The sequence below is a fragment of the Carassius gibelio genome, chromosome A5, assembly GCF_023724105.1.
Source record: "Carassius gibelio isolate Cgi1373 ecotype wild population from Czech Republic chromosome A5, carGib1.2-hapl.c, whole genome shotgun sequence".
NCBI classification, from domain to species: domain Eukaryota; kingdom Metazoa; phylum Chordata; class Actinopteri; order Cypriniformes; family Cyprinidae; genus Carassius; species Carassius gibelio.
This window is the reverse complement of record NC_068375.1, coordinates 23,202,703-23,215,835: the sequence shown is the minus strand read 5'-3', so window position 1 is coordinate 23,215,835 and position 13,133 is coordinate 23,202,703. Positions and strand designations below refer to the sequence as shown.

At 39.6% G+C, this 13,133-nt stretch overlaps 1 protein-coding gene across 2 annotated transcripts; it reads right to left on the bottom strand.

The window, feature by feature from the left end:
• Window positions 1-397: 397 nt before the first annotated feature.
• On the bottom strand, window positions 398-12,481 carry LOC128004415 (WD repeat-containing protein 44). 2 transcript variants are annotated; one of them, XM_052592601.1, is made up of 20 exons: window positions 12,200-12,481; window positions 11,957-12,103; window positions 9,915-9,948; window positions 9,193-9,270; window positions 7,468-8,074; window positions 7,171-7,304; window positions 6,978-7,070; window positions 5,936-6,072; window positions 5,223-5,306; window positions 4,348-4,606; window positions 4,075-4,213; window positions 3,456-3,520; window positions 3,241-3,357; window positions 3,011-3,133; window positions 2,420-2,611; window positions 2,172-2,273; window positions 1,897-2,012; window positions 1,674-1,801; window positions 1,226-1,360; window positions 398-1,139 (listed from the first exon to the last, which is right to left on the bottom strand). In XM_052592601.1, exons 2-20 carry the CDS (start codon window positions 12,031-12,033, stop codon window positions 1,051-1,053), a joined length of 2,709 nt encoding a protein of 902 aa, XP_052448561.1. In that variant the 5' UTR covers window positions 12,034-12,103; window positions 12,200-12,481; the 3' UTR covers window positions 398-1,050. The 2 variants fall into 2 exon arrangements, with proteins under 2 accessions (XP_052448561.1, XP_052448562.1); XM_052592602.1 differs by having other exon boundaries at window positions 12,302-12,481.
• Between the last annotated feature and the right edge of the window lie 652 nt (window positions 12,482-13,133).

The following is a 13,133-nucleotide window of genomic DNA, read 5'->3' as shown; positions in this document are numbered from 1 at the left end:
CACAGTGTAAGAGTGATATAATAAATTAAACTCAAACTAAAACCTCAACTGCTTTTGTTTTAACCAATTTATTAACATTTGTGAATATTTTTGGGAACACATGGTTTGCCACTACAAAGCCGCGTTTCCACTGCAGGAACTAAATAAAGTTCCAGGTAAAAAAAAAATGCCTTATTTATCGCTCCTATACCTTTCTGCAGCAGGACTACGGCATGTTCACACAGCTGAGCAGGAACCCTGGGCATCTTCCTTCTGGTCAGTAGAAAGGTCCCTTTAATGTTAGTTACTGGAACTTGTGATAGATTACACTTGTTTAAGCGATGGCAGAACAGTGTCTAAAAGACTGTTCCACCAGTGTATGTGCATTTTATTGCATACATACAGAAAAAAAACAACCTTTATAGATTTTTTTTTTATTGTTATTATTTCTGGAATCATACACATAAAAAAATCAGGTTCATTTATTCTCACAACATAAAATAACACCGACAAAGATTCTTAAATTGAAATGAGTTTAGTTAGTGCTCATGTTGGAAATGTGAGAGCTTGTGTTTTTCAGAAACACTGATTTTGGGGGTGAAGTACGCAGGGGGGAATTCAAGTCTGTGTGTGTGTGTGTGTGTGTTTGAAGGGCTGACTACCTGTGTCTCTCACATCCATTCTGCCTCCATACAGGCTTGCAGTTTCACTCATCCATTAAAATGGCATCATTGCTCTATGCAAATTAAAGCCCTTTTAGTACACACAGTAACAATACAATAATACCTCTCCAAACAATATCAAATTTAAAAGAAAGGAAGGTAAAGAAAGATGCTGTTAGCTGTAATGACATCTGTCCTGCTCCTCAACTGTCCCCGCCTTCCAACTTCCTGGGTCCCTGTTCTCTGCAAATAAGGCGGGGCTTATAATCTCCACCTTTCAGAGCACTCACCAGCAGCTGATTGGTCAATGAATGGGGGCTCAGTTAGGTGTAAAGTGACACTGATTTTGTTTTAGGAGCCTTTAAATTAATTCTATATACTTGCTGGGTGTCATTTTCAGCACAAGAACTCAGTATTTTTTAACATTGACAAAAACTTTAATGGCTCCAGTGAAATCCGCAGAGAGCAACACTTCAGTGTGGTCTGTTTTCAGGGCCCCTGAGGAAAAGAAGAAGAATGGGTTACTTTTGTTCCGTGCACTGGTGTGACCTCACAATGCTATTTGGAAAGGTTCCAGTCAGTACCTGATGGGATGGTCTCAGAGTCGTCCGTGCTATCACTCTTACGGTCCGAGTCGGGCTTCTCTGTCCCTGGCTCCTGAGGCACGATGAGATCCGGATGCGGAGCAAAAATGGCTGAAGTAACTACGGCATTATGGGCTACAAAGCAGAAGGCACATGTCATTTAAGGCCCTTAAAGTACATACTATAATTGTTGTTAGAACTGCACTATTGAGGGGGAAAAAAATTAACAACCTACAGGTTTGCTGTGCTTGTTGGTAGGGCCAAAAAAAGTTTGATGATTTATCAATATGACTGTAAAATAATACTAGTAAAAATAGCACTAATAATAATTAAATCAAATGAAAGAAATTCAAATGATAAAAATTAAGAAATATTAGTATTATAATTTTATTCCTGGAATATCTGTGTAACTGCTTCTGCTCTCAGAATCCGATTCATTTCGTATTACCTTTGATCCCTTCCCAGAAGTCATTGCGGTCTCTCCGTACAGAGGTGAATTTGCTCAGGTCATGGTATGTGCTCCAGATGTACACATACTTGTCCTCTGAGCCGCTCACAATGAAAGAGTAGTCGTGACTGCAAGAACAAGACAAGATCCTTGAGATTGACTTCAGCTCTCCGTAGAAGTGTAGGATCAGAGATGGACATGTCTGTCAGACTCGTCCTCTCACCTGAAGCTGGCTTTGATCTGACTGCTGCTGTTCACGTAGCCTTTGTACTTCATAGACAGAGACAAATCTCTGAGGTCATACAGACGAATGCGAGAGTCGTTCGACGTCACCAAGATCTGCAGAGGAAGAGGAGATACGCATTAACGGAGACGTTAAGTTTTTTCACCTTGATTTGAATAAAAGCATCATTATTTGTGTTATACTATAGTAAACAAGAAGAGTTTTAAGTCTAACTGCAGGCTTTTTCTCTTTGCAGTCTAACACATCTGTCTTACCTTGTTCTCTCCTGGCAGCGGCTCAATGCCTGTGATTTTGCGGCCCACACGGTTCCTGCCTCTCGTGGAGCGAACATGGATTTGGGTGTGATATTTAAGGCGCTGAGCAGAATATGGTGAAAGAAGCAGTAAGTGATTAATAATCAACAATTCCTAAATCAATGCAATGTACATTCTGTTTTTGGGACTCCTCTCTCTTAGATGAAAATCATGGTTTCTATCTAAAGCTTATAAGAAAGAACACTCACCTCCGTGTCGTAGAAAATGCAGCGTCCATCGTAGGTCCCAATAACTGCATATTTTCCATTCTGGCAGAAGTTAGCTGCTGTTATCAGGCGCGTCTGTCCGTCCACCTCATTCCACAGTGCCACTTTCTTATCTGGGATATTCCATAACCGCAGCTTCCCGTCCAAAGAACCGCTCAAAAAATACCTGTCATCCTGAGAGAAAAACACAGCCATCAAAGCAAGGCCACTTCAAAGTGAAAGTAAAAGACATCTATAATGTTTCAAATTGAAAGAAACACTCTTTAACTGAACTGTCTATTTATCAAATAATCCTGAAGAAATACATGATTTTCAACATTGATAAGAATAAGAAATGTTTCCTGAGCACCAAATCAAATGATTTCTGAAGGATCATGTGAAACTAAAGACTGGAGTAATGATGCTGAAAATTCAGCTTTGCATCACAGGAATAAATAACATTTTAAAATCCTTTTTTGAATCATATTTAACTATAAATCTTTTTTTTTCTTTCTGTATTTATAATTAAATATATGCAGCCTTGGCGAGCATTAGAAACTAGTGTATACTAGAGTACACAAGAGGCATACGTACCCTGGGATGAAATGCAATGGCTGTAACGAAGTCTATGTGCTGAAAACAGCAGAGACACTCCCTCCTGGAGATGTGCCACAAACGAACCGTCTTATCCATTGATGATGACAGCAGGAAGTAGTTCTACTCAGAAAAGAAGCCACATAATTATGTCCAATTGCTCTTTTGAATTTCGAACGTTTTCCAGACGTAAGTGGTTCAGTGGCGTAATGACGATGGTAATCGCTCACCTTCGACCAGGACAGATCCAGCAGGTCAGCAGTGTGACCCTTATACTTGCAGAAGGGAATTTGGCGGAATGGCAGGTTTCTGTCCTCAGTGTCTGCGTCTTCCACTGCAGCACCAAACTGAGCAAGCGAAAGGAAGAAAAGCGGTTATCTTAGAGTTTTAAATAGTCATTCATCAGCGTGAAATACAAAAAGAGCTGGGGGGTGGGGTGCCTTACCCCTCCTTCAGTATCCGATTTCGAGGAACACAGACTCTCCTGAGAGGGAGATGGGGACACACGTCCTGAGAGAGAATAAGAGAGACCAAAGAGGCTTTAAAAAAAAAAAAAGAAGCAATTTCAGATATTTTACACAATATTTGTGTGTGATTATTAAAGCTTCACTTCTTTAGCTTAGCAACAAGCTAACACCCAACTCTGTCGTCCATGCATGCAAAGATCTACTTGTGTGGCAAGCTGCCCATGTAGGAAGCTTGAGATGGCTAAGAAGCCTAACAGTTCACTAGTTGTTGTTTTTTTGCATACAACAGCTAACTGTTCTGCATAAACTCTACATGGGCAGCAACGCAATAGCGCTGTTTTGCATGTCAGTGGCTTTCACTGATTTCCCTGTGTACTTCGCTTAACCTCTGGCTAAACTACACAGTAAGTGGGGATTCATCTTTTAAACCTAAATCTAGATCTAGAAATTCACTTCATTATGCCAGGTCCTTTCATTTGACAACCAGAAAGTGTTCAAATATGTTTTGGGGCCACTGTATATGAACTATGTACAAGATGTTTTAAATAGAAATAACAGTCTTTACATACAAGACCGTGCAGGTGTGTGTGTGGTTACCTTCTGTGTTGTATTTTATTCTCATGTTGTTGAAATAGTCATAGGCGTTTTTTAGGACCCAGATACGAACCACATTATCCTGCCCTGCTGTAGCCAACAGCCGGCCACAATGAGAGAATTTCATTGTCCAGACGGCACCCTGAGAAAGAAAGAGGGGAAGGAAAGAGGGGAAGGAAAGAGGGAGTGGTCACATCACTAAATAATTAACTATCCACATTACAGATCACAAAATGTGCTAAAGTTGACCTTAAAGGTCCCACACGCTCTCCTCACCATGTGTTCTCCACTCAGGTCCTGCACTACTTTGATTTGGTCAAAGTCAAAGGGCCCTTTGAAGCTGTGAGCAGCTTTAAACTTGACCGGCCGGGTGTACGGCATCCCCTCATCATCACTGGAGGATGGGTCATCCTGGTCTGTGTGGAACACCTCATCCCGAACGCTTTTGACTTTATTGACGGCTTTCTCCCCATATTCCTCCGCCAAGTGCTTGGCTCTCTTCACAGACTTACCCAGAAACTTCTTCAGCTGTGTACTGAGTGAAAGAAGAAGAACAGACAGAATCATCCTCAGCGGTCCTTCAAGATATAGGTTTTTTTATTTGGTTAGAATTAAACTACTATTCTAACGTTTGAGGGTTTTAAAAAGAAATTGATGCATTTAATTGATCAAAAGTGACAGTAAAGACAATTATAAAGTTACACAGATTTCTATTTCAAATAAACGCTGTTCTTTTGAACTTTCTATTCATCAAAGAATCCTGGAAATAAACGTATCATGGTTTCCATTAACATATTAAACAGCACAACTGTAGGTAACATTGATAATAATAAAATGTTGCTCTAGCACAAAAAGCAGCATATGAGAATGATTTCTGAAGGATCATGTTACACTGAAGACTGGAGTAATGGTGCTGAAAATGTACTTTTGCCATTACAGTAATAAATAGCATTATAAAATATACTGAAATGAATAACTTTTTTTATCATATAAATGCAACCTTGGTGAGCATAAGAAGAAACTTCTTTCAAAAACAAAAATCTTATCGTCCGCACACATGTACTTAAACTTTTAAAGGTTTAAGTACATGTGCATTGTGTGTTATTACTCAAGACTGTGACTACAGTTCTGAATCGACATCCATCTCTTACGTTCTCTGTTTCAATTTCCCTCCATCGGTGTCTGTTAGTGCAGGCTGGGACTTTTCATCATCATCCGACTGTGCTGCATCATTTCTGCCAAGAAAAAAAAAGAAGAAAGTGTGAGATCCCAACCTAAAGTGTTCAGAGCTGCTGGCTTTTTTTAAATTAGGTTGCATATAATCCTGATGTAAAATGAGAAGATGAGAAGTAACACTGATCCAGGACCAGATCCAACTACCCAACTGTTTCAGATTAAAAACACTAACAGAAACTACAAAACTGATATCAGCTCAGCATTATGAAACACTTCTTGCCAAAATGTTCCACTTGTGTTTAAGTGCTTTCAAATCAGAAGAGAAACAGGGATTACATGCCGTCTCCCTTCAAAAAGTCTGTAGGTTTCATTCTGGCTGATAAAACGAGGGCAGATGAGGGTGTAGCGAAGCGGATTACTGAAAGGATTCGATTCTACTTCCTGAGGGCACCACTACATCAGCACAAGCAGAGTGTCAAAGAAGGAAAATGATCTTTGAAAGTACACATGAAATGTAAAATCAGCTCAGAAGATTTCCAAAACTATGTGATGGATTGTGTATTATAGGATACAGTAGGGCATTTGAGGCATCTTGAAAATTTGTCACATTTTTCCATGGAGCCCAACTAAATAACTTAGATTTAAGATAACTGTTGGTGGTGCATTATGGGAAATGCAGCTCTCTTACGAGATATACTCCTTGGTTCTCCTCATGATGTGCAGTGTGAGTGGGTTGATTCCATTCGGTAGTTTCTCTTCTGCCTGAATCAAGGGGATCTCCTCACCAGTGTCCAGATTCTTGATCATCACACTCGCAAGAATCTCCTGCACAACAACAACAACACCACACAGATTACCGGCTTGAGTAATAATCATTATAAGAGATGCATTACACCAGGCCGTGTAAAATACAACCAATCAAAAGCCATCCCCAAATGAACGAATGAGGACACAGCCCCCCTCCTAATCTGGTTCTCACCCACGTAGCTGCGTTTCAGCTAATCAGTTAAGATTACTGTGTGAACTAACCGCATTGATACAGTCATGCTAATAAAGTTTAGAATGTGTCCCTCACACTTGTGAGTGCTGCAGGAATGCGTTCTAAACCTGGAAGCAAGTCCTGGATCCATCATCCCCATATAAAAATGTTTTTTTTTTTACTAAAACGCCAAGTTTATTCTACAACGTAAAATATATCCGTTACAATCACACTTGAGATTTTTTTTTACTTATGAATCTTACTGGTTACTAACAAGTGGCTAAATGGAACATTAAATGTCATTACAGTCTTTTACAGTCTTTTCTTGTTTTATTTATATCTACACTCTTGCAAATGCAAACTATCATAACTCATACTGTCCAACATGCAGATTTTAAATAAAGACTGAAAGAGCTGTTGGAAACTTAGTGGTGCTGTTATTTGACTGTTGTGCAATTCATTTAAAGCGTCTCACTGCTGACGAATGAATTTAGACTTTAAAATTGAGAAAAGCTGTTTTCACTGGTGAAGATTATCTTGATGAACAAAACTTACTAGAATGTTAACCCTTTGCTAGTCACAGAGCTTATTTTCTGCAACAATCCGAAAGCTAATGCAAAAATCCTATTGGGTTTTTATTGAGGGAACCAGTGTGATGCTAACCTCCAGGTTGGCCCACAAAATAACATCAACCCTGCAACAATATAGGTTCATATGAATGCAAGTATGCGCGCACACACACACACACTACCTCATCTGTTAGCTCTCTGCCTGAGTTAGATCTTGGTCTTTGCGGTCCAGCGGTCTCGCTTCCACTAGAACTTGATGTCTGCTCATCGTTTTCCTGCTTATACAAAAGACCAGATATAAATGTATGATGTCCAATATTCAGTGTGAAATCTGAATATTTCTATTATTTGAAATGGCTGTAATTAAATTCAAACCTGTGCAGTGACCACTTTATCACCGCTAGTGGCGCTAGCAAGGTCCAGTGAGTGCTGGATTTCTTTAGTAATACATTGTACTGTGGCGTTTGGGCTGACCAATCCACACGGCTCGTCTGCTGGCTCTACAGAGACTGACCAATCATACACAATATTATCGCTATAGTCGTTAATTAGGTCATATTTCATATTATACCAATAATAAATGTCAATCACAATAGATAGAGTTGCATTTTTACATGTTAAGCCAGCAATATTTTAATAATAGAACTTTAATAATAAACTTTAAAGTCTTACCTTCTAGCCCTGCTGGTAGCATCACTTCCTGGGATTTTTTAGCTGAAAAGCTGGGGCGTGAGGGGGGAGGTGGTCTTGGAGGTGGAGCCCCAGTGGGCGGAGGTGGCCTTGAAGGCGGCTGCTTCTTGGTGCTAGCTACAATGTCTGGCTCCACTGTAAACTGTCTGGGGGGTTTGGAAGGGCCAGGGCCATCTGCATCAGTCATAGGGACTTGCTCTAGAATATCAGCTGTTTCTGAACACGGCAGGGAGGCAGGTTGTGATGGCTGACCCAAAGCGCTTGTGATGTCAGGAGGGGGAGGCATAGCCTGGTCCTGACCTGCTTGGGCGGGACCAGCCACATCCGGTGCTCTGTCCTGAAAGTCCTGTGATCTCACTTCCTTCGGCCTAACGTCAGGCAGCTGCTCAGAGCGACCAGAGTCATGTGGCATCACATCAGGATCCTCTGGAGGCACCAGGCCGCCTTCAAGAACCAGGTTTTCTTTAACACTGCAGCCTTCTGCTCCTGCCTTCTCCCCTTCAGATGTGGCTGGACAGGCCTCCTCTCCTCTCAACAACTCATCTTCCACTCCACTTTTCTGACTCTCCTCTATAATACTATCAATGATCTGAAAAGAACAATCAGAAAGAGGGACAGTCAGAGAATTGTGCTTTATTCATGAATAAAGCTTTGTTTACACTAGGCATCTAATCTCATAGTGTTTCCCTACAACAAGCGGTTGTCCGATATATCAGACGATATTTGCAATTTTTCAAATATTGGAATCGGCCGATACTTTTTTCGGCTTGGCAGGTGGGACTTTTATTTTGACGTCTCTGAGAGCGGCAGCACCTGAACACACAGTGCTCACACTCTCCCTCATCGTTAACAGTTCTGTCTAATACGGATAGAAGTCTGTCTAATAATCAGATAGAACTGTTAAACAAAGGAATTAATGTATACAGAAAGTATTATAACGATTGATTTTACAAATATATAAATACTTTCTCATTTGCCATCAGCATTAAGCAAATCCATATTTATATAATTTAAACACGGCCGGTCCGTGTGAATTGAATGCTTTAAACTTTAAACTTGTGATTTCAAATTATGCTGTGCTTTATGCATTTGCCCACTGCCATATTCACGTCATTTTTTTCTCTTTGTGCTGAATGTAAAATGAGTGTTACCCTGTCTTTATTTGAAAAAATATGATTCCCAATGTGCACAAACTTCCCAGAATACTTTTTTTTTTTAAATCCATTGTCAAATGATTAAACATTTCTTAAATAATAATAAAAAACATTTTACATTGGCTTTATATCAGCTATTGGCCCCCCTGCTTTCAAGATATCAGCATCGGCAGTCAAAAAAACAATATCGGTCGACCACTACCTACAACATCAATAATGACTTCTGTCTAAAGAGGGCTCAGGGTCCACATTTATTGATCAAGAAGAGTTTGGCATCCAGCCCACTTGCAATACATACCCCGGAGGAGCAGAATTATCAAGAGAGTTTCAAACACATATACCCAGCATCTGATTTTTGTTTACATAGACCACTTAAGAGAAATGACTTGCTTTTTGTGCAGACATCCAATAGCAAACATACACTAGAGAACACAGCCTCCTTCTGTTATAATTACTTATAAGTGAAACAAAGAGAAAATGAAACAATAAATAATAAAGATATAAGGTATAAATAGTGGCATGTAAGAACTGCGAAGCTTTATCATGGCCAAACCTGAAGAGAATCATCATGGCGGGATTCAGGCTGAGCCAATCCAGCGGCGACTACCTGGACCACATTCTCTGCAGGACCCTACAGGCAATCAAAAGCAACAAATGAAAAACCACCCAATTCTCAAATACAAATCCTTCATGTCAGGTTTTTTTTTTTTTTTTTTACAGAATTTATATTTTCTAAAAAATGTCAAATGTAAAAGGTCCTTACAGATTCAAACAGAGTTCCAGAATTCTCAAAAAGTATTTGAAAATACTTGTTAGGCAGGATCGGTTTTATTTAAATGATTAAACAGAACTAGAGCAGAGCCTCAAACTCTACTATAAACCTCAGATCATCTTTCCATCCTGCACTCATGTGACTAATGCACTTCACTAACAGGTTAGAACCATCACTCGACTAAGACTTATGACTCCAACAAACCCATACACTGGCCAATACACAATCTGACTCTACGATACCCCTGCCCCTCGCATGTTCCTTTAATGATATGTTTTTGCTCACGTTATTATCTTCAGCTATAAAATAAGGGTGATTTGCCTTCAGTTCCACTTAACACAATTTATCAATGTAATCAAGGAAGTCTGCAGATTCTGTCTGGAAGCACCCAAAGGCAAATGCTGCTAAATTCCTTTCTATTTGCTCAGTAAATTCTCAGTAAATTCTCTTTAATAACATTTTCACTAAAAAGAACGTTTGTGAAAATTAAAGCAAACGCTTACCCCAAGTGGAGGAAGTTCAAACTTTGCAGGGGACCTATAAAGAGTCAAAGAACAAATAATTAATAACACAGGTCAACAGTGCCAGGATTAATATACTCATATCATGAATCACACACAGCTCCAGTTTGACACTTGTGCTCACATACTTGTTCAAAACATGTAAGGAATTTCATGTAAGGAAAGCCTTCATTTGCTTCAGCACTGTATTAGGTCAAGATAAGACTAATTAGTAAACGTCAATCAAGTTGTGTGTGTACACAAACAGAGAGCGGGTGTGAGGGCTCCTCCCAGCACTGAGTTCACATTAACTCAAGCCTAATTAAAACTAGCTAGTGTGGCCTAGCTGAGCCAGCTTTCATGAACAGACAAGCCCCTCAGTCTCATTCATAACACACCCTTTAACCAGCTACTCTAAAAGGAATAGAAATGTCCTGAAAATGTACTGATGCTCATGCCTTTTTGTCTTCAGTTGCAAAGAAATTAAGTTTTTTTTAAGGAAAACATTCCAGGATTTTTCTCCTTGTATTTTCTCCATATACCACAAAGGCTCGTCTAGCACTAGCTCAACTTCACCGATAATGTAACGTAGTCACATTGGAAAGGTCACGTATGATGTATGACGTAGGCAGAAGTTCCAACCCAGTGTTTACAAAGCGAGCATGCAAAGAAAGTCAAATAACCTTTACAAAAAAGGTAAAACAATGATGTCGGATAATTTTGAAATTGGAGGAGAAAATGAGATGGAGTTTTACGCCCTACTCTACCTTTTTTGAACCGGATTACACAGACAGACGAAGAACAAACTGTACCTGACCTTTCCTAGTGCTAGATGAGCATTTGTGGTTAAAAAGTGTATAATTTTCCATTTCTTTCTTTTTTTTTTTTTTTTAACTGACCAATCGTTTTGCTAGATAAGACCCTTATTCCTCGGTTGGGATCGTGTAGAGCTCTTTGAAGCTGCATTGAAACTGCAGTTTGGCCCTTCAGCACTTTGGCTGCCATTGAAGTCTGTTATATGGAGAAAAATCCTGGAATGTTTTCATCATAATCCTTAACTCCTTTTCACTGAAGAAAGAAAGACATGAACATCTTGGATGACGGGGGGTGAGTAAATTATCAGGAAATATATATTCTGAAAGCGAACTAATCTTTTAACATGAGCACAAACCTTTAAATAAGCCTTCAGCAATCTCTGATGATGACATTGTCAAAACATTCCTCCAACACATCACAGCTCTTCTCACACACACCTTTGGCCCCAGCCATGCTTTTCTATACTTGACAACATGGAGACTCGTTCTTCACAAAAGAGCAATTATTTTTCTGAACTTCAAATCTTTGTTCACATTGAGAATCACTGGGTCTCTGAGTCATTCGGCTCCTTTTCTGAAAATAGCAGTCATGTTTGTGACTAAAACCTAAAGCCTCAGTCTAAATACATGATTTACCAAAGGACATACTGTAATTTTATAAAATGTCTAAATTAGTAGTGAACGGTACATGGATACAATGCAAACTGGACTGCATTTCTGAAGGGACAGTTCTCATAAGATCAGGTAACATTACATATCCTCATATTATTCCAAACCTCAATCTGAATGACTTTCCATTATCAATGGAACACACTAAGAAAGGTTTGGCAAGCTGAAATGAAAATTTTTGGGATTTCAATGCATTTAAAATCGTTTGGCTCGAGTCATAACTCCAAAACAACATAATGACAACATAATGACAACATTAGCTGAACGCTACGTGTCAAAGCGAGATTGAGGCTGTTCAAAATCACTCAGCTGACTCGAACGTCCAAAAAATACTGTCTAGGTAGACAGCTCACTACTGTAAGAGTCATATGACTTTATATATCCACATAATAAACGTCATATGGCTGTACAGAAGCAGTAAATCTATAATCTAGAAACGGGGCAACTGTTGACAGCTTTGACAGGTGCAGATTTTATTCTCCAGTCTCATAACGGACATCAGACATCAAACTGGCGTAATAAAAGTAATCTGTATTTTGTTAAATTGAATATGAGACTCACGCATGAGGTGAGGGAGTGAAGTTGACATCCTCCGCCGCATCGTAAAACTCCTCCGTGTCGCTGGTGTCCGACGCCATTGAGCCCGGGCTGCATACAAAGGCCGCCGCCACTGTTGAGGTTCCAGCAAACGATGAAAAAGTCCCAGATCTTGTGAACCAGAAAACGAGAAAATACACGTATGAATGTGTATTTAAGGTCTCCCGCGCGTCTGTGGCATGAGTGCTGGGAGGCCGCTCCGCTCACCTGAATGCACGATAACGCACGCAGACACACGGCCTAGACTACAAGACCTGACAGCGGGGCTGAGCTTTGTTTATTTATTTATTTATGTTAAAGCAAAATCACCCGGTTATGTCGATCTGATCAGGCGGTAGTGCAATGTGAAGATGCGCCCGAAGCTTTCCATGCGGACTGTCAGTGACCCTTGCATATCGGGAAGATCCTCTCCCGGGATTTATGATCGAAAACAAACCGAGAGGAGGAAGAGAAACGGCGACAGGTCTTCTCGCGTCCACCAAAATCTCGCAACATCTCGCGGTGTTTGGAGGCACAGCTGATCTGTGCTATCTATTTTTGTGAAGCATAAACGCCCGATCTGAGGTTGTTCCTATGAATCCTTGATCAGAGAAAGGCTATGCATTTCTTACCACTATGTTACATTTGTAACTCTTTGGGAAAAAACGAATAAAAAAACCAATATATATATATATATATATATATATATATATATATATGTGTGTGTGTGTGTGTGTGTGTGTGTGTGTGTGTGTATATATATATATATATATATATATATATATATATATATATATATATATATATATAGTCCATTACTTTTATTGTATTTTCATTTATCACATTATAATAGCTTGCAGTGCACAATTCATTTAAATTATCACAATTTGGACAAATACACCTAACTACAGTCAGCAAATTTGCTATAATGTTGCCTTAATTATGACATTATCACATCTTGAATTGCTAATAGCAAGTGTATGATGATAATGCTTTTATATATCCCTCAGTCCAACTGTAGTACCATCTACTATTCATAGTATATTAGTAAACAATACAGTAATGTCATCCCGAACAGCGCTTCATATACACTGATATTTACAGTACCGTCCAATTACATCCTAACTAAGGACGAATCAACCAATCGCTGCGCGTATCCCGC